This window comes from Nycticebus coucang, chromosome 10, assembly GCF_027406575.1.
Source record: "Nycticebus coucang isolate mNycCou1 chromosome 10, mNycCou1.pri, whole genome shotgun sequence".
NCBI classification, from domain to species: Eukaryota; Metazoa; Chordata; class Mammalia; order Primates; family Lorisidae; genus Nycticebus; species Nycticebus coucang.
In genome coordinates, this window is record NC_069789.1 from 112,285,731 (window position 1) to 112,307,303 (window position 21,573).

Consider the following 21,573-nt stretch of genomic DNA (forward strand, 5'->3'; position numbering starts at 1 on the left):
TTAACTTTTGCTGTTTTAATTGTTTGTGATGTGGCTGAATTGTCTAGAAGTGTCCGTGAAAAGTGTGAAACTAGACAGTGAAATGCGAAACCCTATCTGAGCTGATTGTTCCATTCTTTATTTTTTCTTTTTGAGGCAGCGGTTCACTCTGTCGCCCCAGCTAAAGTTCTGTGGCATCAGCCTATCTCACAGCAACCTCAAACTCCTGAGTTCAAGTGATCCTTCTGCCTCAGCCTGCCGAGTAGCTGGGACTACAGGCGCCTGCCAATACCAGGCTAGCTTTTCTATTTTAGTAGAGACAAGGTCGTGCCCAGGTTGGTCTCAGACTCCGGATCCTCCTGCTTCAGCCTCCCAGCATGTAGGATTACAGGCGTGAACCACCACGCCCAAACTATATTTTACTATTTTTGATCCATGATTGGTTGAATCTGCAGACACAGAGCACACAGATATATAGGGCCAACTGTACATGGGGGTCGCATTGCTTCCAAAATTCTCCAGGAAATTCTATGAGCACACAACAAATAAAAAATATCCCTTAAGTCCCAGAAAGATTTTGACATATGCCTCCCCATATACCGCTGCAAGAATTAAGGACTCAAAAAAAATTTAAATTAATTTGACCTATTGAGCGAGTATACTTTAGCTTGTGCCTCAAAAAAGGAGAATGTGCGTGTTGCAGGAAGACAAGGCCCAATGGAGAGAAAGAGCACCCAAACACTTTTATAAGAGGAAGGGCTTTATTCACCAGCCGAGAGCTTAAGGCATAGAATTCCAAATGGCCGAGCTCCCCGACTGCCTTGGTCTTTCCCTTTTTATTGACAGTCAAAAAGTTCCACCCCACAGGTGCCCTTCTCATTGGCTAGTTTGAATCAAGCGGGAGCTGCTATTCCCGCCCTTACAGAACTACAGGATTTCACAGAACTTGGAAATTTCCAAGTTTCAGGAAGTTAAGTTTATAAATTCCCAAGAGCTGAGTCACCGTAGAGAGGACCCTGCAGGTGTATCCTTGTGGTCTTCTTGAGAAGACTTGTTCTTCTAGACCTCACCCTTCTTGGCTATCCTCTCTCATACACATTCTAATTGATGGAACAATGAAAATATTCGTCAAAAGGCAAATTCAGGCTTAGGAGAGATTTAATTCAAAAGGATTACTGCAACAGGGAGACTACTTCAATCACAGGAAAGCACTTTCCTTTTATATGAGAAATAAGGCAGGAAAGCAGCTGGTCTGGGCAGGGGATGAGCACCCGCCCCACCTGCAGTACTCAGGGACTGATTAGTGGGAACAATTTAGTGACCTTTGATGAGACAAATGGGAATTCAGAGGATTGCTGTTTCTTATATAAACAATGGGCACTTATTAGACTTAATGAAGTGCTGTAGGGAAGTGTGGTTCTTTGCAGTCAACCGTTTCAAGAAAACAGACTGATGAGCAAGAACATGGGTTGCAGGAATTCTTTTTTATTATTTCCTGGGATTACAGAATTGGAATATACTTTAACATTGTCACCACATATTACAACATCAAGCGAAATTCAAATGTGAACAAATATATATTTGAATAGGACATAATAAAAATTGAATAACAATACTAACAAATGTGACCCCTAGCACTCTGAAGGTGTTTTTACCCAGTAATCAAATAACTGTATCGGAACACCCTCCCTACTCAATTGATCTGACCCTCACTGTTTTTTATTTTCTTTTTTTTAAATTAATTAATTTTTTTATTAAATCATAGCTGTGTACATTAGTATGATCATGGGACACCATACACTTGGTTCATAGATTGTTTGACACATTTTCATCACACTAGTTAACATAGCTTTCGTAGCTGGAACATATTCTTCTTAGTAAAGTGTCTCAAGAATGGAAGAAAAAGTACCCAATGTACTCACCCTTATTATGAAACTAATGTAGGACCTTCACATGAAAGCTATAACCCAGTTACAACCTAAGAATAGGGAGAAGGGGCAAAGGGAGGGGAGGGAGGGGGGAGGGAGGGGGATTAATGGGATTACACCTGCGGTGCATTTTACAAGGGTATATGTGAATCCTAGTAAATGTGGAATCTTTTTCTCTTTTTTTGAAACAGTGTCTCATACTGTCACTCTGGGTAAAGTGCCGAGGTGCCATAGCTCACAAGAACCTCATACTCCTGGGCTCAAGTGATCTTCCTGCCTCAGCCTCCGCAGTAGCTGGGACTATAGGCACCCACCACCACCACCCCTGGCTAGTTTGTGTTTTTAGGAGAGACAGGTCTCAATCTTAGGCTGGTCTTGAACTCCTGAGATCAATCTGCCGGGCTCGACCAAAGAGGGTGCTGGTGTGAGCCACTGCACCTGGCTCCAATGACTTTTTCCTTTACCAGAAAATAGGGAAATGTTGAAAAAAAGATATTTTGATGGGTGGTGCCTGTGGCTCAAAGGAGTAGGGCACCGGGCCCATATGCTGGAGGTGGTGGGTTCAAACCCAGCCCTGGCCAGAAACTGCAAAAAAAAAAAAAAAAAAGATATTTTGATGACATTCAGGACACAAAGGATAATATGAGAGTTCTGATGCCATTCCAGAAAAAGATTTCCAAAATTGCTTTGAAGGGTGGCCTAGGCACTGGCATTGGTGCATAGCTTTCCAGGGTGAGTACTTTGAAAAGGATTGTAGAGGCCAGGCACAGTGGGGTGGCTCACACCTGTAAATCCCAGCACTTGGGAGGCCAAGGTGGATGGATTGCCTGAGCTTACAAGTTCAAACCTGACCAAGAGTGAGATCTCATTTCTAGCCAGGCATGGTGGCAGGCGCCTGTAGTCCCAGTTACTCCGGAGGCTAAGGCAAGAGAATCACTTAAGCTTAAGAGTTTGGGCTCAACACCGGTAGCAGTGGTTATGGTGCCAGCCACACACACCAAGGCTGGCGGGTTTGAACCTGGCCTGGGCCAGCTAGGCAACAATGACAACTGCAACAAAAAAATAGCTGGGTGTTGTGGCGGGCACTTGTAGCCCCAGCTACTTGGGAGACTGAGGCAAGAGAATCACGTAACCCCAATAGTTTGATTTTGCTGTGAGCTGTGACACCACAGCACTCTACTGAGGGCGATAAAGACGCTGTCTCAAAAAAAAAATAAAAAGTGAATGTAGTGATACTCTACATTGAGATTAGTAGCACTTTTCCTAAGGTGAGTTCTTGAACTTAACTGTCAGACTTTGTACATGGCTGAAGGCAGAAATCTTCCTCAGAATGATTTTACCCAAAGTGATTTGATTCTGAGACTCTCACAGGGAGGTCTGTCAAGGGGGCAGTACAGGGATTTTAAGGTCTGTAGGGACTGCCAGATCCAAGGTATAGAAGGTGCACGAGTGCAAAACCCAGCTTTAAATTTAAGATGTTAGAGGTGCAAAGTGATTCTATATTATAAACAGCTGAGGGGCGGTGCCTGCAGCTCAAAGGAGTAGGGCAGCGGCCACATATACTGGAGGTGGCAGGTTCAAACCTGGCCTCAGCCAAAAACTGCAAACAACAACAACAACAACAACAACAAAAAAAACAGCTGAGAGATTAGGCAGGAGATGGCATAAAATAGGCTGAATTTGAGTCACCTGGGAATTCAGATGGCGAGAAAGGAATCAGGGAACAGCTGCTACATTAATATAGGTGGGAAAAAACAGCTGCACTCCAAGAACCGGTCTCCAGGTGATCTCCTGGGTTTACTGGAAACTCTGCAGCTGCCTGGCAGGCCCAGGCAGTGTGGGGCCTGTACATCCCACATTTCTCTGCCTCCTGTCCGGAGCATGTCTGTTTTCTGGATTTTGCAGGCAAGACCCGCTAGTGAGGCTGTAAGAAGTCAGAGATCTGGGACCTGGGCTCTATCTGGGAGGGTCAGTATGAGGCAGTAATTGGATCCACAAAAGTTCCTGGATGTGGAACCAAAACTTATATTAGCAGTTTTATTCAAAAGCTGTAGAACTGCCTGTGATGGGGATGCAAACTAAAATGTGAAATGCAAAACTCTGGGCAGAGTGTAGAATTTCATGCTCACACCCAACAGACCAGAAATCCTTTCCACCTCCCTTCTCTGTTTGCTCCAGAGGAAGTCAATCTCGGACTCAGTTCAGAGACTGGCACAGGGACAACGCCTGGGGTGTGTGGCGTGGAGGGTTAAGGCCAATGATAAGTTAGGTCACCAACTATAGGTTTTAAAAAGGCAACAACTTTGTAAAAGTAGATATTAACAACACAGTTCTTCATAAAACTTGTATACACATGAGCGAACCTCAAATACCTTTGAGATAAACTTTGTTGACGGTAATATGCTAAAATTTCCGAATATGCTGTCACTTCAAATTAACCTTACATGCACTCAGAAAGTTACTATAAAACGTTCTTTTTACATAAAGATTGTAATCAATTACAGGCCTTTTGTTTCCTCTTTCAAAATGTTCTGTCAGGTGTGGAACAGTCGGGAAAACGGTAAGACTTTAGAAGACATTTGAATTCATCTTCATTTAAAGAATAATTAATGTTGCACTTTGGTCTATGTCTAAATGTAGTGTGTCCAATCTGCAGCCCGTAAGCTATATGCGAATTATGTAAGGACTTTTACATATGTCTCCTTATGACACATACCATGAAAATTATACCCAGACATTTATTTTTGCTCATCACCTTTCTTAGTGTCTGTGTATTTACTGTACGGCCCAAGATAACTCTTCTTCCAATGTGGGCCAGAGAAGTCAAAAGGTTGGGTCCCCTGCATGACAACTAAAGGCTTTGCAACATTCATTCCACTTGCAAGTTTCTTTCTAGCATGAATTATCCAATGGATTCCAAGGCCTTAATACTGAGAACATTATCTTCCCACATTAATTAAATTGTCACATTAATAAGATTTCTTCCCAACATAAAATTTCTGATGATGTGGTAGCTATAAATTTTCACTAAAACACTTGCCACATTCATTTCATTACATTCAAATGTTTCTCCAATATGCACTGCGTGATAGTAGTAAGGCTTTAATGCACGCTAAAGGTTTCACTACAATTCTTATATTTGTATGGTTTCTCTCCAGTATGAACTCTCTGATGAAGAGCTAAGGAGGAGTTTACACTAAAGACATCTCCACTTTCTTTATATTTATAAGGTTTCTCACAAGCTATGAATTACTAGGTGTTGCACAAAGTAATTTTGACTAATACCTTGCCACATTCATTACATTTCTAAGGTTTCTCTCCCGTATGGATTATTGTATGTTCTACGAGGTATGAATTCTGACTGAACACCTTGCCACATTCATTACATTTGCAAGGTTTCTCTCCAGTTTGAATTCCTCAATGACTTGCAAAGTATGAATTTTGACTGCACACGTTGCCACATTCATTAATTACATTTATAAGGTTTCTCACCAGTATGAATTATTAGATGTCGCACAAGGTATGAATTGCGACTGAATAACTTGCCACATTCGTTACATTTGTAAGGTTTCTCTCCAGTGTGAATTCTCCGATGTTGTGCAAGGTGTGAACTTTGATTGAAGACCTTGCCGCATTCATTGCATTTGTAAGGTTTCTCTCCAGTATGAATCCTTCGATGATTTGCAAAGTGTGAATTCTGACTGAACACCTTGCCACATTCATTACATTTGTAAGGTTTCTCTCCTGTGTGAATTGTCCGATGTTGTGCAAGGACTGAACTTTGACGGAAGACCTTTCCACAATCATTACATTTGTAAGGTTTCTCTCCAGTATGAATTGAACGATGTTGTGCCAGGTTTGACATTTGATTGAAGACCTTGCCACATTCATTACACTTGTAAGGTTTCTCTCCAGTGTGAATTCTTCGATGTTGTGCAAGGTATGACATGTGATTGAAGACCTTTCCACATTCATTACATTTGTAAGGTTTCTCTCCAGTGTGAATGATCTGATGTTGTGCAAGGTTTGAAATTCGATGAAATACTTTTCCACATTCGTTACATTTGTAAGGTTTCTCTCCATTATGAATTCTCCAATGATTTGCTAGGGATGACTCATGACTGAAGCCCCTGCCACATGCATTACACTTGTAAGGTTTCTCTCCACCACGTATTCTCCGATGACTTGCAAGGTTTGTTTTGTTATTGAAGACCTTGGCACGTACATCACATTTAAATTGTTTCTCTTCTGCATGCATTATTTGATGAATAGTGAAATGTAAGCCTTGATTAAAGGCCTCACCACACTCATTACATTTGTAATGTTCTGTCCCTAGGCGAGCTTTCTGTCTTTGTGTGAAGAATGCATCCATAAGATCATACTCATATTCATGAGAAAGGTGGGGTTTGATAGTAGAAGGAATTCTGTGGGGTGGGGAAACTAAGAAATCTTTGTTGACAGACTTCCTCATGGGATTACATTCATAAATTTTCTCTTCACCATTAAATAGCTGCTGTTCTGCCAGTTGTGACTGGATGTTCAATCCCAGTTGAGTGTTAGTAAGTTTATTTCCTGAATCCTTCCTATCATGCTGATCTCTCCTACCAGTGAGATTTCCCTGAGGGGTCACATGGATCCCACTGGAAGGTCTTTCATCATCTCTCCACTGACACTCAAAGTTAGGTATATTCTTCTGGATTTCCCTAAAGCAAAAGTCTTCAATGTCACGGTTTTGGTGCCTTTCCAACATCACTGTGGGGGATATTTCTCCTGCATTATTGGTCTCTTTAGGTGGCAATTCATTTATCACACATGCAGAAGAGATGCCTACAAGATATAAACAACCAGAGGTGTCTGATGAATCACAGATGCTCATTAAATACCTGCTATTGAAGTACATAACATCATACCAAAGGTATAACAAAGTTATAAGACTTCCAATCATGATTTTTAATCTTTAGAAAATCTTTTTTTTTTTTTTAAGACAGTCTCAAGCTGTTGCCCTAGGTAGAGGGCTGTAGCGTCATAGCTCACAGCAACCTCCAACTCGGGCTCAGGTGATCCTCTTGCCTCAGTTTTTCTATTTTTAGTAGATATAACGATCTAGTTTTTGCTCAGGCTAGCCTTGAACTCATGAGTTCAAGCGAACCACCCACCTAAGCCTCCCAGAGTGCTAGGATTACAGGCAGGGGCCACCGTGCGTGGCCTCTTTAGAAAATCTTTAAAAAAATGAAAAAGGTGATTAAACAGAATTCAAAACAACTGCAGGGAAGCCTTGTATGAAACAACCTATAATGAAAATACACTGCACAAGCCTGTGTTAACTCTGAAAGAAGGAGGAATTTTCTGTCCTGATGCTAAAGCATACTGCAATGGGCTGAAAGCATGAGGCTGTACTTGGAAAATGTATTAACTAGGGTCACAGAAAACACTGTTTGGAACAAAATGAACAACAAAATCCTTTACAACATAATTCAGGCAACTATATTAATGTTGGCCAAAATTTAGCTGCTGAGGTCCTATTCACAGTTTTGCAGTCTTTACAAACATCATACAGTATTCTTAGCCATTAACCACCAAGAAGTTGTTAGAAGAACCTTGAGATAAATTGTTATGTTTCAAGTACAAACAGCAGGTCCATAGCATTTATGCATTTAACCCAAATTTGCACATTAAATAAGAAAAACAAGACTTAGAATTGCTTAAGCCCAGGAGTTGGAGGTTGCTGTAAGCTGTGACAGCACAGCACTCTACCCAGGGCCATAGCTTGAGGCTCTATCTCAAAAAAAGAAAAAAGAAAAAGAAAAACAAGACTTGACCTAAGGCCTGCAGGCTCACACTGCTGATCCAGGCAGCTCCAGAAACAACAGGTCACAGGAAACAGAGGAGCACAGGAAGGAACACTTCGGGGGACACAGAAGGTCTCAGCTAACAACAGGTTTACTCAGTCATCCTTCATGGACAATGGTGTGTGAGTCATGACGAGGGAACATCCTGATTTAGGTACCAGAGGAAATAACGACTTAGGTAGCATCCTGCAAAAAGTTTTCCAACAGTGAGCAACTGTTTACTTACACAGTGACAATAGTGTAGGTAGTGAGAGGGTCCTGTGGAAACAGTGTGATTAAGAATACAAAAAGTAGGGCGGCGCCTGTGGCTAGTGAGTAGGGCACGGGCCCCATATGCCGAGGTTGGCGGGTTCAAACCCAGCCCTGGCCAAACTGCAACAAAAAAATAGCCAGGTGTTGTGGCGGGCACCTGTAGTCCCAGCTGCTCAGGAGGCTGAGGCAAGAGAATCACGTAAACCCAAGAGCTGGAGGTTGCTGTGAGCCGTGTGATGCCACGGCACTCTACCGAGGGTGGTAAAGTGAGACTCTGTCTCTACAAAAAAAAAAAAAAAAAGAATACAAAAAGTAGGCTCGGCACCTGTGGCTCAAGCGGCTAAGGCGCCAGCCACATACACCTGAGCTGGCGGGTTTGAATCCAGCCTGGGCCCGCCAAACAACAATGGCGGCTGCAACCAAAAAATGGCCAGGCGTTGTGGCAGGCGCCTGTAGTCCCAGCTACTTGGGAGGCGGAGGCAGGAGAATCGCTTGAGCCCAGGAGGTTGAGGTTGCTGTGAGCTGTGATGCCACGGTGCTCTACCCAGGGTGACAAATGGGTGAGGCTCTGTCTCAAAAAAAAAAAAAAAAAAAAAAGAATACAAAAAGTAGGCTCACACCCATAGTCAGTAGTAGTTAGGGCGCCAGCCACATATCACCAAGGCAAGCGGGTTTGAAATTGGCCCAGGCCAGCTAAACAACAATGACAACTGCAACAACAAAAACAATAGCCGGGTGTTGTGGCGAGCACCTGTAGTCCCAGCTACTTGGGAGGCTGAGGCAAGACAATCGCTTAAGGCCAAGAGTTTGACGTTGCTGTGAGCTGTGATGTCACAGCGCTCCACCTAGAGTGACACAGTGAGACTCTGTCTCAAAAAAAAAAAACGAAAATAATACAAAAAGTGATACACTAACACATGATTGTATAGTCCATCTAGACAAGGAAAACACATGAAGAAAGGCCAAGGATGGAGGAAAACAAGAAAGGAGGAAGCAATACAGGGAGGATGTGTGTGCAGAGGGATCATTCTTTGGCTTAGTTTGTGAAGGTGTGTTTGAGGAAGCAATGATAGCAAGTTGAAGGATACTGTCAAGGCCTGCCTTTGAAGATGTTAACAATATTGTGGGGAAACAACACCTCACTAACCGGAATACTAAATACATAATACATTTTTATATGGGCATGCAGGTGTAGACATGCTTACAAATCTATAGAAACAGTATTCTTCTTCTTCTTCTTTTTTTTTTTAGAGACAGAGTCTCATTTTGTTGCCCTCGGTAGAGTGCCGTGGCATCACACAGCTCACAGCAACCTCCAGCTCTTGGGCTTAAGCAATTGTCTTGCCTCAGCCTCCAGAGTAGCTGGAATCACAGGCGCCCGCCACAACGCCTGGCTATTTTTTTGTTGCAGTTTGGCCAGGGCTAGGTTCAAACCCGCCACCCTCAGTATATGGGCCAGCGCCTCACTCACTGAGCCACAGGCGCCGCCCTGGAAACAGTATTATACTATGTCAATTAAAAATATAACTTGGCAGGGCAGCGCCTATGGCTCAAAGGGGTAGGGCACCGGCCCCATATGCTGGAGGTGGCAGGTTCAAACCCAGCCCCGGCCAGAAACTGCAAAAAAAAAAAAAAAAATATATACATACATACATATATATATATATAACTTGGCTAGAAAGGAAAAACTGATTTAGCAGCCAGCACTTAACTATCCCATTGTTAACTACATGAATAAGCCCTCATAGTGAGGCAAAAGTGGAAGAGATTTGAAAGAAACTTGGTTTGATAATGTGGGAAGAAACTATGTTTATAGGTCTTACAATATTAGCTATGAAATTAAAATTGAATTTATCAAATTGAATGACTTCTGGGCACATAATCTACAAATTCTACATATAGAATCTAGGAGATTATGTGCAGGTATGCTCTCAGCACTAATAGCAAATATACACATCCTTAATGATGGAGCATTCAAATACACACAGAAAATTTTAACAAATGAGATAAGGAGAGATCAAACTGTCAAACGGTAGAGTAGTTCACTACCCCACTTGTACAGTAAATAGATCATTCTAGCAGAAAATTATGAGAGTTAAAGTGTACCCTAGAACAAATGGATTAATAGATATTTCCAGAAGGTTGCATCCAAGTGCCGCAGAATACACATTCCACCCATCATACCTGGGGCACACTCCAGGATAGACCTTATGTTAGACTACAAAACAAGTATGAACAAATTCAACAAGGTCAAAATGAAATCAAGTATCTTTTCTTTTTTTGTGGAGACAGAATCTCACTGTCACCCTGGAGTTGAATGCCCCAGCGTTATCATAGCTCACAGCAATCTCAAACTCCTGGATTCAAGTGATCCTCCTGCCTAAGCCTCCTGAGTAGCTGGGACTACAGGTGCCCATCACAACACCCAGCTGGTTTTTCTGTTTTTAGTAGAGACTGGGTCTCGCTCTTGCTCAGGCTGGTCTCCAATTTCTGAGCTCAAGTGATCCACCTGCCTTCACCTCCCAGAGAACTGGGCTTACAGGAATGAGCCACCATGCCCAGCCAAAATCAAGTTATCTTTTTGACAACAATGGAATAAAACTAGAAGTTAAGCAAAAGAGGAACTTGAAAACCTGTACAGATATATGGAAATCAAACAACATGTTCATGAACAACTAATGAAGACACTGAGAAAAAAAAACTATAAAAGTCTTTAAAAAAGTGAAAATGAAAACATGACATAGTAGAACCTATTAAAAACAAACCCAAGACTGAAGTTTACAGCAATAAAGGCCTATATTAAAAGAACAGAATTCCAACACTACACTAATATATCTCAAAAAAGTAGACAACAAGAACCAAATCCAACATTAAACAAAAGAAATAGGCCAGGCACACGGTGGCTCATGTCTGTAATCCTAGCTCGCTGGGCGGCCGAGGCAGGTGGATTGCTTGAGCTCACCAGTTACAGACTAGCCTGAGCAAGAGAGCAAGTAGCCCGTCTCTACTAAAAACAAAGAAATAGAAAAGGAAAGGCAAGAGGCTCGCTTGAGCCCAAGAGTTTGAGGTTGCTATAAGCAATTAAGATGCCATAGCACTGTACCCAGGGTGACAGAGTGAGACTCTGTCCCAAAAAATGAGTGTGTGTGTATAATAGAAAACATCAGAGCAGACAGCTGGGCACAGTGGCTCACCCCTGTAATCTCAGTACTCTGGTAGGCCAACATAGGAAGATTCCTTGAGCCCAGGAATTTGAGATTGCTGTGGGCAAGCCTGATTAACAAGGCATTCTAGCTTTGGTGACAGAGCAAGACTCTGTCTCAAAGAAACAAAAGTCCTCTATAATAAGCCAGTAAATGTGCCTGTTTCCATGAGTTCTGTGAGCCAGCCCAGCAAATGAGTCAGAGCCAAGAACAGGATAATTTGGTCATAAGGACAGGTAACAACTGACTATTAGTATCTGAAGTAGGGGGCAGTCCTGAGATCTCAACCCTTAGCCTGTAGGATCTGACGCTAAGTCCACATAGAAAGGATGAGAACTGAATTGAATTACAAGACACTTCGTTGATGTCCAGTCCGAAAATGGACTGTTGGTAGGTAGAAATCCTCACACATAGTAGTGACCAGAAGTGACACGTTCTGTGTTGAGTGGTAGTGGTAACAGGTATAACACTTGGCTTTTTCTGGTCTCACACAGATGGGAACAAGCAGAGCAGGCTCTAGACACCTCCATGCAGTTTCCAGGGACCCAGATACAAAGACACAACAGTCCATGTTTTCCCATCTCCTTATTTTAGGTCTTCCATTTAAAGGTAATGGGGGTTCGGAACCAGCACAGGTCCAGCTATCAGGATGACAGAGGCCACAGCTCTGGCCTATATGGACAGAGAACTGAGCAGCAGATGAAATCAAGTACAGAGCAAAAAAGACCACAGGGGAAGGAGAAGCCCTAGAAATGGCCCTCCCTGTGCTGCAGAGTCAGGGGTCAAAGAAGAGTTTGCAGAAGCCACCCAACAGGGCCTTGTCCATCACCAAGAGACTGTCCCTGTGTGAGCTGCAGAACCACTGGAGAGTGAAAAAATAAACCAGTCCACGTGTAAAGGACAGAGATCAGTGGCATGAAGAGAGACTTAAGTTCAGAGCTCACAGGATTCAAATGTCTGTTTTCCCACAGCGCTCTCACCTGCAGACTTTCCCACACACTGAGGAACGGTGCTGCTTCCGCTGTGCCCACCTGATCTCTCACCTGAGATCGCACCTCGCATCCATTCCCCAACCTCTGGGTTTCTTGCTGTTTTCACTTCATTCTCCAGAGTCCAGGGCTCATTCTCTTGTTCCAACATGAAGAAAACACTCGGGTGACAAAGAGAGATTCCTGCTCATGAAAAGAAAGGAACATGCTGTGCTAGGGCTTTCCCAGAACCCCACACCCATGTTCAGGTAGGAGAGAGGACGTTATAGGTGGTCAATACAATATTTCACAAATATATCCACTCAGTGTTTTAAAACACTATAGGATGCAGATGTCCTGTCTCTATCCCCGGATAACTGAATAAAAGGCAGAGGGGAGAAAATAAGCAATTGGATATTTTAAAGTCTGCCTTGAGGTTTCATGTGTATATCACTTGTGAGAGATCATGAAGAGGGCAGAATATCTAAACACAGGGGACAGGTTCAGATGGCACATTATGAAGCTTGTCATATCTTTTTTTTTATTATGAGACAGGGTCTCACTCTGTTCCCCAGGCTAGTGTGTAATGGGCTCAGCCTAGCTCAAAGCAGCTTCAAACTCCTGGGTTCAACTGATCCTCCTAACTCAGCCTCCTTAGTAGCTAGGACTATAGACGCCCGCCACAACATCTGGCTAGTTTTTCTATCTTTTTTTTGTTTGTTTGTTTTTGGCCAGGGATGGGTTTGAACCCACCACCTCCGGCATATGGGGCTGGTGCCCTACTCATTTGAGCCATAGGCACCACCCAACTTTTTCTATCTTTAGTACAGAAGGGTCTCACTTTTGCTCAGGCTGATCTTAAACTGCTGAGTTAAAGCAATCCTCCCACCTTGGCCTCCCAGATTGCAAGGACTACAGGCATGAGCCAACTGCACCAAGCCCAGCTTTTCTTTCTTTTTTTTGAGACAGGGCCTCAAGCTGTAACCCTGGATAGAGTGCCGTGACATCACACCTCACAGCAATCTCCAACTCCTGGGCTCAAGCAATTCTCCTGCCTCTGCCTCCCAAGTAGCTGGGACTACAGGCGCCTGCCACAACACCCGGCTATTTTTTGGTTGTAGCCATCATTGTTGTTTGGTGGGCCAGGGCTGGATTTGAACCCACCAGCTCAGGTGTATGTGGCTAGCACCTTAGCTGCTTGAGCCACAGGTGCCAAGCCAAGCCCAGCCTTTTCATTTCTGACTCAGTACAGCTTCAATTTCAGTCAAGCAATGTGGGGGTCCCAAGAGACCATCGGGGAAAATACAAAGATACCCAAGGGAAAATCCCAGCAGTGACAGCCACATTATCCTCACCCAGAGAGACCACGTTCCTATAGTTCTCCAACATCACGTCCGTGTATAAAGCCCTCTGAGCAGGGTCCAGGTATTCCCACTCCTCCTGAGAGAATTCTATGGCCACATCCCTGAATGTCAAAGGCCTCTGAAATGAAAACATATTTTGTCATGAGGTTATGGGGAGAGGTCTTAGCTCTACACAAAATGAGAAGAGGAGAAGAAAGGATGGATTCCATGAAATGAGTGTCTGACAGATATGAGGAAGGTATGTAGCATATTGTATCACTCTAATACACTTTTCTTTTTTTGAGACAGAGTCTTACTATGTCACCCTCAGTAGAATGCTGTGGCATCACAGCTCACAGCCACCTCAAACTCTTGGGCTTAAGTGATTCTCTTGCCTCAGCCTCCCATGTAGCTGGGACTACAGGTGCCCACCACAATGCCCGGCTATTTTTTGTTGCAGTTGTCATTGTTGTTTAGCTGGCCTGGGCCAAGGTCAAACCCACTACCCTCAGTGTATGTGGCTGGCGCTGCAACCACTGTGTACTGCTCTGGGCGCCGAGCCACTTTAACACACTTTTCCATAAAAAGGTGTATCATCGGGTGGCGCCTGTGGCTCAGTGAGTAAATTACTGAGGATTTCTCATTTTTGCAGAGAAGAAAAAACAAGAAAAAAAGCAACACAGAATTATTGTTCTAGAAGGTGTAGAAGCTGCTGTTAACACACCAAGTAGTATTCAATATCCACTTGAGCCAGAATGCATGTGGGGTCCTCATAGATGACCATGTCCACGGTGTCTTTACAGAAAGCTCAGAATTTTCAAACCAAGATGATGAAAGAGCAGTGACTGAGGCTTTGGAATATTTCCTGTGAGTGAGCCAGTATCTTATAGGATTAAATATACTAAGTCACATAACATAATGCTCAAAAAGAGAAACATCTATTCCCATCTTACTAGGACACAAGTGTGTCATATACACCTCAAGGAACTCACCCTCAGGTCAAATAGTAAAAATCACAGACCAAGCACTCAGGTGTCTGAGAATCAGAACTGAAACACCAAACACTTAAGTAATATCTAATTTACAAAAGTAAATTCACAGTCGCTTGTCTAACTGAAAAAGCTTGAAAGAAGGATAACAGCCTGGAGGATAACCACACAAAGGCAATCACACACTACATTAGAATTCATTGTAGACCAAATACAGTGTAGCCCAAATTTAAGACCATGAAAACTAAGAGACAGTTTTACCTGTTTAACATAAAACTTAAGGATTAAACTCCAGTGGGTGTTTGGTAAGAGCCAGAGGCTTGCTCCTCCAAGCTCTCAGGCGTGCATATGTGTACACGTTTAAGTGAACTGAACAAACCCAGCTATCTCTCAATGACATTGCTTGTTTTGATAGAGTCTCACTCTGTCATCCTGGGTAGAGCGCCGTGGCATCATAGCTCACAGCCACCTCAAACTTCTGGTTCAAGAGATCTTCCTACCTCTGCCTACTGAGTAGCTGGGACTATAGGTGCTCAACACAACTCCTGGCTAGTTTTCTATTTTTAGTAGAGACAGGGTCTTGCTCTTGCTTAGGCTGGTCTCCAACTCCTGAGCTCAAGCAACCCTCCCAACTGGGCCTCCCAGAGTGCTAGGAGAGCCTGAGGTAAGGTGATTGCTTATGTCCAAGAATTTGAGATTGCTGTGAGCTATGACACCACAGCACTCTACCCAGGGTGTCAAAGTCTCAAAAAAAAAAAAAAAAGAAGAAGAAAGGCAATTAACATAATAAGGTACATTGAAGGACAAATACCACATGATCATTTCAATTGATGAAGAAAAAAATCTTTGACAATCTAAGATTTCTTGACCAGGAATGGTGGCGCACGCCTATAATCCTAGCACTCTGGGAGGCCAAGGTGGGTGGACTGCTTGAGCTCACGTGTTTGAGAGCAGCCTGAGCAAAAAGTAAGGCCACGTCTCTACTAAAAACAGAAAAACTGAGGCAAGAGGATTGCTTGAGCCCAAGAGTTTCAGGTTGCTGTGAGCTGTGATGCTACAGCACTCTATGCAGGACAACCACTTGAGATTCTGTCTCAAAAAAAAAAAAAACAAGAAAAAAGATTTCTGGCTCAGCACCCATAGCACAGTGGTTGCAGCACCAGCCACATGCACTGAGGCTGGTGGGTTCCAACCCAGCCTGGGGCAGCTAAAACAACAATGACAACTGCAACAAAAAATTAGCCAGGCAGTATGGCAGGCACCTGTAGTCCCAGCTACTGGGGAGGCTGAGGCAAGAGAATCGCTTAAGCCCAAGAGTTTGAGGTTGCTGTGAGCTGTGATGATACAGCACTCTACCCAAGGTGACAAAGTGAGACTCTGTCGCAAAAACAAAAAAAATTAAAAACTGGATGATCTATCAGGTGATCCAGCAACCTCACTGTGTGGTGAACATACTGATGAGTGAAAGAAGGCTCTGAGAGAAATACTTGCAAACTGATGCTGGTTGCAGCATTATACGCCACAGCCAAGAATAGGAAGCAGCTAACATGTTACCTACAGATGAATGGGTAAAGGAAACGTAGCGTGTACATACAGTGCAATACTATTCAGCCTTAAAAAACAAGGAAAGCCTGTCACATGTTATAACATGAATAAACCTGGGAGATATTATGCAAAGGGAAATAAGCCCGTCACGAAAGGACAAGTAATGTGTGACTGCACTCATGTGGACTACCCAAAAGAGTCCAATGCACAAATATACAATGTGGAAATAGGGCTGACAAATAGTAGAGGGAGGTCAAAGGAGGAAATTAGTGATACCAGCTATACAGTTTCAGTTTGGCAAAATGGAAATGTTCTAGAGATATGGTACACAATGACATGAATACCCTTAACAGTACTCAAGTCACGTACCAGCAAACAAACGTATTTTACTGAAAGATATATCAAAGACATGATTGAGGACCAGTAAACACAACTGTTATTAGAAGAGATGGTGATGTAAAGACCTCCATGATGAGAAGTGCAGAGTCATTCCAAACAAACCAAATGCATAGGATTTCAATGAATGTGACTTTGTTAAGTCAAAGGACAGCCAACATGACTGTGAAGAGAAAAGGAAAATGGAGGGATTTGGCAAAGGACACACAAATCTGTTATGGCATACATATCTGAAACATTACAATGAATCAGATACAAAACCTACAATAATGTATAAATGAAAATTCAAAATATGGAGATGTAAACAAAATTACAAACAGTAAAATTTATGCTTAAATGAAACATAGTATTTTCTAATCATGGAAGGTGAACACAATCAAGATGAATCAAACAGACAGAGGTACAACAAAAAAAGGAGGCATGAAGAATAAAAGATTTGTATCACAATAAAATAGTGTATAACATAAAATGAAAGGACCAGAGCCAGACATGGTGGCTCGTCTGAAATCTCAGAATTCTGGGAGGCTTGAGGCAGTAGGATCACTAGTGCTCAGGAGCTTAAGACCAGCCTGAGAAATAGGGAGACTTCCTCTCTACTAAAAATAGAAAAATTAGTCAAGGCATTGGGGCTTAGGAGGCTGAGGCAAGACGATTGCTCGAGTTCAGGAGTTTGAGGTTGCTGTGAGCTATGATGATGCCAGGGCGACAGAATGAGACTGTCTCAAAAAAAAAAAAAAAAAAAAAAAAAAGACCAGAACATATAGAAACAAAATAAACCATAGAATACAAAATAGATCCTGTAATGTGTGAAAAAACAAGGAGCAAAGCATAAAAATCCCACAAAAGAATGAAATCTAAAAATACCCAAAAGAAATGAGAAAATGGGCAGTGCCCGTAGCACAGTGGGTAGGGCACCGGCCACATACACTGAGGCTGGCAGGTTCAAACCCGGCCTGGGCCGGCTAAAACAACAGTGACAATTGCAACAAAAAATAGCTGAGCACTGTGGTGGGTGGCTGTAGTCCCAGCTACTTGGGAGGCTGAGGCAAGAGAATTGCTTAAGCCCAAGAGTTTGAGGTTGCTGTGAGCTGTGATGCCACAGCACTCTACCCAGGGCAACAGTTTGAGACTCTGTCTCAAAAAAAAAAAAAAAAAAACCAAAAACCAAAAAAAAAAAACAGGAAAATGGAAATACAAAGGAGTGTCACATTCCCCATTTTTTCAAAATATGAAAGAACATAGCAGAAAGTTTTGTTTCAATGAGGGAGAAATCTCACATGTTTTAAGTGAGGGAGAGTCACTTTGCAGCTAGAGGTTATGGTGAGAGGGATCCTGTCAGATCTAACAAAAGAGGAAATGCCCCATGCTACAAGAAGCAAGCTCTCTTTCAACTGCCCAATCTGGAGGAACCTCCAGATATCTGTCATGATGGAGACACCATCAGAGGCAGGCACTGTGACATTCTCTGTAACAGTGGAAAACTGTAAAGATTCACATGTCAGACGGCACCTGCAGCTCAAAGGAGTAAGGCACCGGCCTCATATACTGGAGGTGGGAGGTTCAAACCCAGCATGGGCCAAAAACTGCAAAAAAAAGAAAAAATGATTCATGTGTCTTGTTTCAGAGGATGTTCCAACAAGGATGCCAAAGAGGCAGCTCTCCACGACGAGCAGGATCAAGTATCACAAGAAACATTCAATGAACAATTTGTTCTAAACGCTCAAAACAGTGTGGAACACAGCTGTACAACACTGCCCTGACTCCTGCCACAGACCTAACAACAGCAACTTCCCAGTGACAGCGAAGGGATGGAGGACGATTGATAGGAAAGAGGCTGCCTTTAGGGCCTCAGTTGTATCTCTGTGTAGAGTTTTACCCTAAAACTAACATATACATTATATAGCAAAGCATGAATATGGCCCATCTTCTGATGACAAGTTCTGTTCTGACATCTGATCAAAACAGTAACCATTTTTTGTTTTAGGTAAAAAAGTCTTACAGAAGTGATTTTCTATGGGTGTGCCACAGCACACTGGTGTGCCATGAGAGGACCCTGGATGTGCTGTGAAAAAAAATTTTTTGTTGTTGTTGTTGCAGTTTTTGGCCAGGGCTGGGTTTGAACCCGCCACCTCTAGCATATGGGGCCAGTGCCCTACTCCTTGAGCTACAGGTGCCACCCAATGCTGTGAAAATTTTATAGATCATTAACTAAATTGTATACTAAGGAAGATCAAAGCATAGTAACTGCTTTTTTACTCTTTTTTTCCTTGATCAACATAATTTAAGTGTACTGCATTAAGTTTAACTACAGTTTCATGTGTGTAATGAGAAAAAAAAGGGTTGAAAAACACTGGTCTACAGAAACACCAGTCTCCAGGAAATGGTGGCACTGAGAATGGTTTAAAGCAGGCGTCCTCAAACTTTTTAAACAGGGGGCCAATTCACTGTCCCTCAGACTGTTTGAGGGCCGGACTATAGTTTAAAAACAAAAAACAAAACTATGAACAAATTCCTATGCACACTGCACATATCTTATTTTGAAGTAAAAAAACAAAACGGGAACAAATACAATCACACCGTCTCATGTGCCCCGCAGGCCGCAGTTTGAGGACCCTTGGTTTAAAGCATCTCCTGCCCTTATTTACTACAAATGTACTGTGAAATCAGGGAGAAAGATTTCCCCCTCCTGATCTCTTTCTGAAGCATTTAGCAGGTATTTGTGCACATTAATGTGTGACTTCCATGAACACCTTTCTCATCCTGATCCTCAGAATGCTCTAGGCCAGACCTCGTCCCAAAAGAGTTCCTGCTGCCCCACAGCACTGACACTGCACAGCCACACCCCATCTCCAATCCACGTCTGGGTGAGAAGTCCTTCCCAGGACCCTGTCCCATGGGGCCTCTGCACAAACTCATGTCACCAGGTCACTATGAGATGGGATCTCAGTGCAGGTGACAGAGACTGAGGTAAGGCAGGGGTGAGTGCAAGCAAACGTCAGGCCAGACACTGCAGAGTCAGAGATCAGCAAGTCCAGTGCCCGACATTTCTGAAAGGAGGGGGACTCAGAATGACCCACCGCGAACATCACTGTACCTGAGTAAGAGCCATTCCTGAATCCTCTCTTTTCCTCTCCTGTGCTTCTTCCTCGGGTAATATGACTCTTTAGAAGTCAATCCTGAATGTCAAAAATATGTTGTTTATTGTTTAGAACCAGTACACCCGCTTCTACTGCCACAACCACACACATCTCGCCCACGGAAGATAGTCCTCTACTGCCCAAGGCACGGGGGGGACAAAGGCACAACAAACTCCTATAGGAGTTACTGAGGAGACGGTGTCTGATCCCACAGGTTGAGGCCTCAGCCGCACTGACTGTCCCCCCTTTCACACGCACTACCCGACACTAGCTGCCACCTGTGCTACCCACTGATCAGTTGAACGTCAGGGCTTCCAATCCACCCGGTGTTTCATTACTCTCCTAGAACGAAATATTCCATCCAGCTGTTCTTATCCTTTATAATATTAGTTATAGTAAATGAGAAAACCGAAGTTAATGTTTCCCTGGACTCGTGAGCTGCTCTAGCAAATTAATGCAGACTGAGGAGAGGCCGTGAGAACCTCCAATTTACGGCAGTTAAGTCACAAGTTCAGATCCCAACCTCTGAGCCATTTTACAAAAGGCAAGTGACGACTCCCGGCTGTCAAGGCGACTTGTGAATTCACTTAGAGTAAAGGGAACGCCGCGGGGTTTATAAGGTCCCTAGGGAACCCGGGTTATCGGATACGGGAGCGCAGGGGGACCGCGAACCACACACTTAATGTAAACAACGAGAAACTCACCCGCGGCGGCGAGACGCTCGATCCCCGCGATCCACTTCCGGGTCTGGGGGCCCTGCGCGCGCAGGAGCGGTCGGGCCTGGGCGGGGCCCAGCGGAATGGGCGGGACCCAGAGGAGCGGGCTGGATTCCGAGAGGGCCCAGGACCGTGGCCAGGGTCTGCGCCCCTGGGAGGACCTGGGAGGGTTGGGGCGTCTGGGCGGGGTCTGCGCTTCTAACCCGGAGGCTCCTGCTACGTCTGCTGTTTTCTGTGTTGCACACGCACTACCTGCCAGAGAGGCAGGAGCTACGCAGCGGTCTGGGAACTGGGCTCTCTCAGGTGGGCTCCACGTGGGGTGCCGCTGCATTCGCGACAGTTCCTGCTAATAAAATTAATTTTCGCCATACAGACCCTGAAATTGCCTGGGAAGGAACTGCAACTAGAATGTGAAATGCAAAACGCTGCCTGGGCGGAGTATGCCTTTGGTTGCTGCCGCCCAGCAGAACACTAGAAATCCTTTTCCATTTCTGTTAATATTCCCCATTCACAGGGAGTCAACCTTGTGCTCGGGTCCCGAGACTCGTAGGGACAACACCTGGGTGTGGAGCACTAATGCCAGTGATAAGTTACGTCACCAAATGCTGCTTTTATTTATTTGAGACAGTCTCACTTTGTTGTCCTCGGTAGAGTCCCGTGGCGTCACCGCTCCCAGCAACCTCCAGCTCCTGGGCTTAGGCGATTCTCTTGCCTCAGTCTCCCTAAAAGCTGGGACTACAGGCGCCCGCCACAACGTCTGGCTATTTTTTGTTATTGTTGTCGCAGTTTGGCCGTGGTCGGGTTTGAACCCGCCATCCTCGGCATGTGGGGCCGGCGTCATACTCACTGAGCCACAGGCGCCGCCCCAAATGCTGCTTTTAAAAAAGCAACACATTTTAAAAATAAATGTAAATAATGTAGCTCTCTGTAATACTTGTTATTCTAGTTAATCTGAAATAAATATGATTGACGTCATTGTATGTTACTTCAATGATTCCTAAATATTTTGTAACTCCACGTTCACTTCACATGCACACTAAACGTAATTAGAAAGTACTTTTCACTAAAAATTGCAATCTACTTAGGTCTTGTTTGGTTGTCTCTTTCTACATCTTCTGTCAAGGATGGATAACAAAGCCTGTAAATAATCTTCAGAAGACATTTGGATTTATTTTAACCTAAAGAATAATTTTGCAAAATTTCCGAGGGCATTTATTAACCAAGTTAAAAATTAAGTTCTCAAATTTTAGCCTCATGTCTACCAGCAA

General features: G+C 43.7%; 1 protein-coding gene across 1 annotated transcript in view; it reads right to left on the reverse strand.

Moving 5' to 3' along the window:
* Window positions 1-1,444: 1,444 nt before the first annotated feature.
* The window catches only part of LOC128595853 (zinc finger protein 83-like), a 100,580-nt gene continuing 80,451 nt past the window's right edge, over window positions 1,445-21,573 (reverse strand). The window contains exon 5 of the mRNA XM_053604915.1: window positions 1,445-6,734. Coding sequence (XP_053460890.1) covers window positions 5,374-6,734 — 1,361 coding nt within the window. The 3' untranslated portion in view covers window positions 1,445-5,373. The remainder of the gene's footprint in view (window positions 6,735-21,573) is intronic.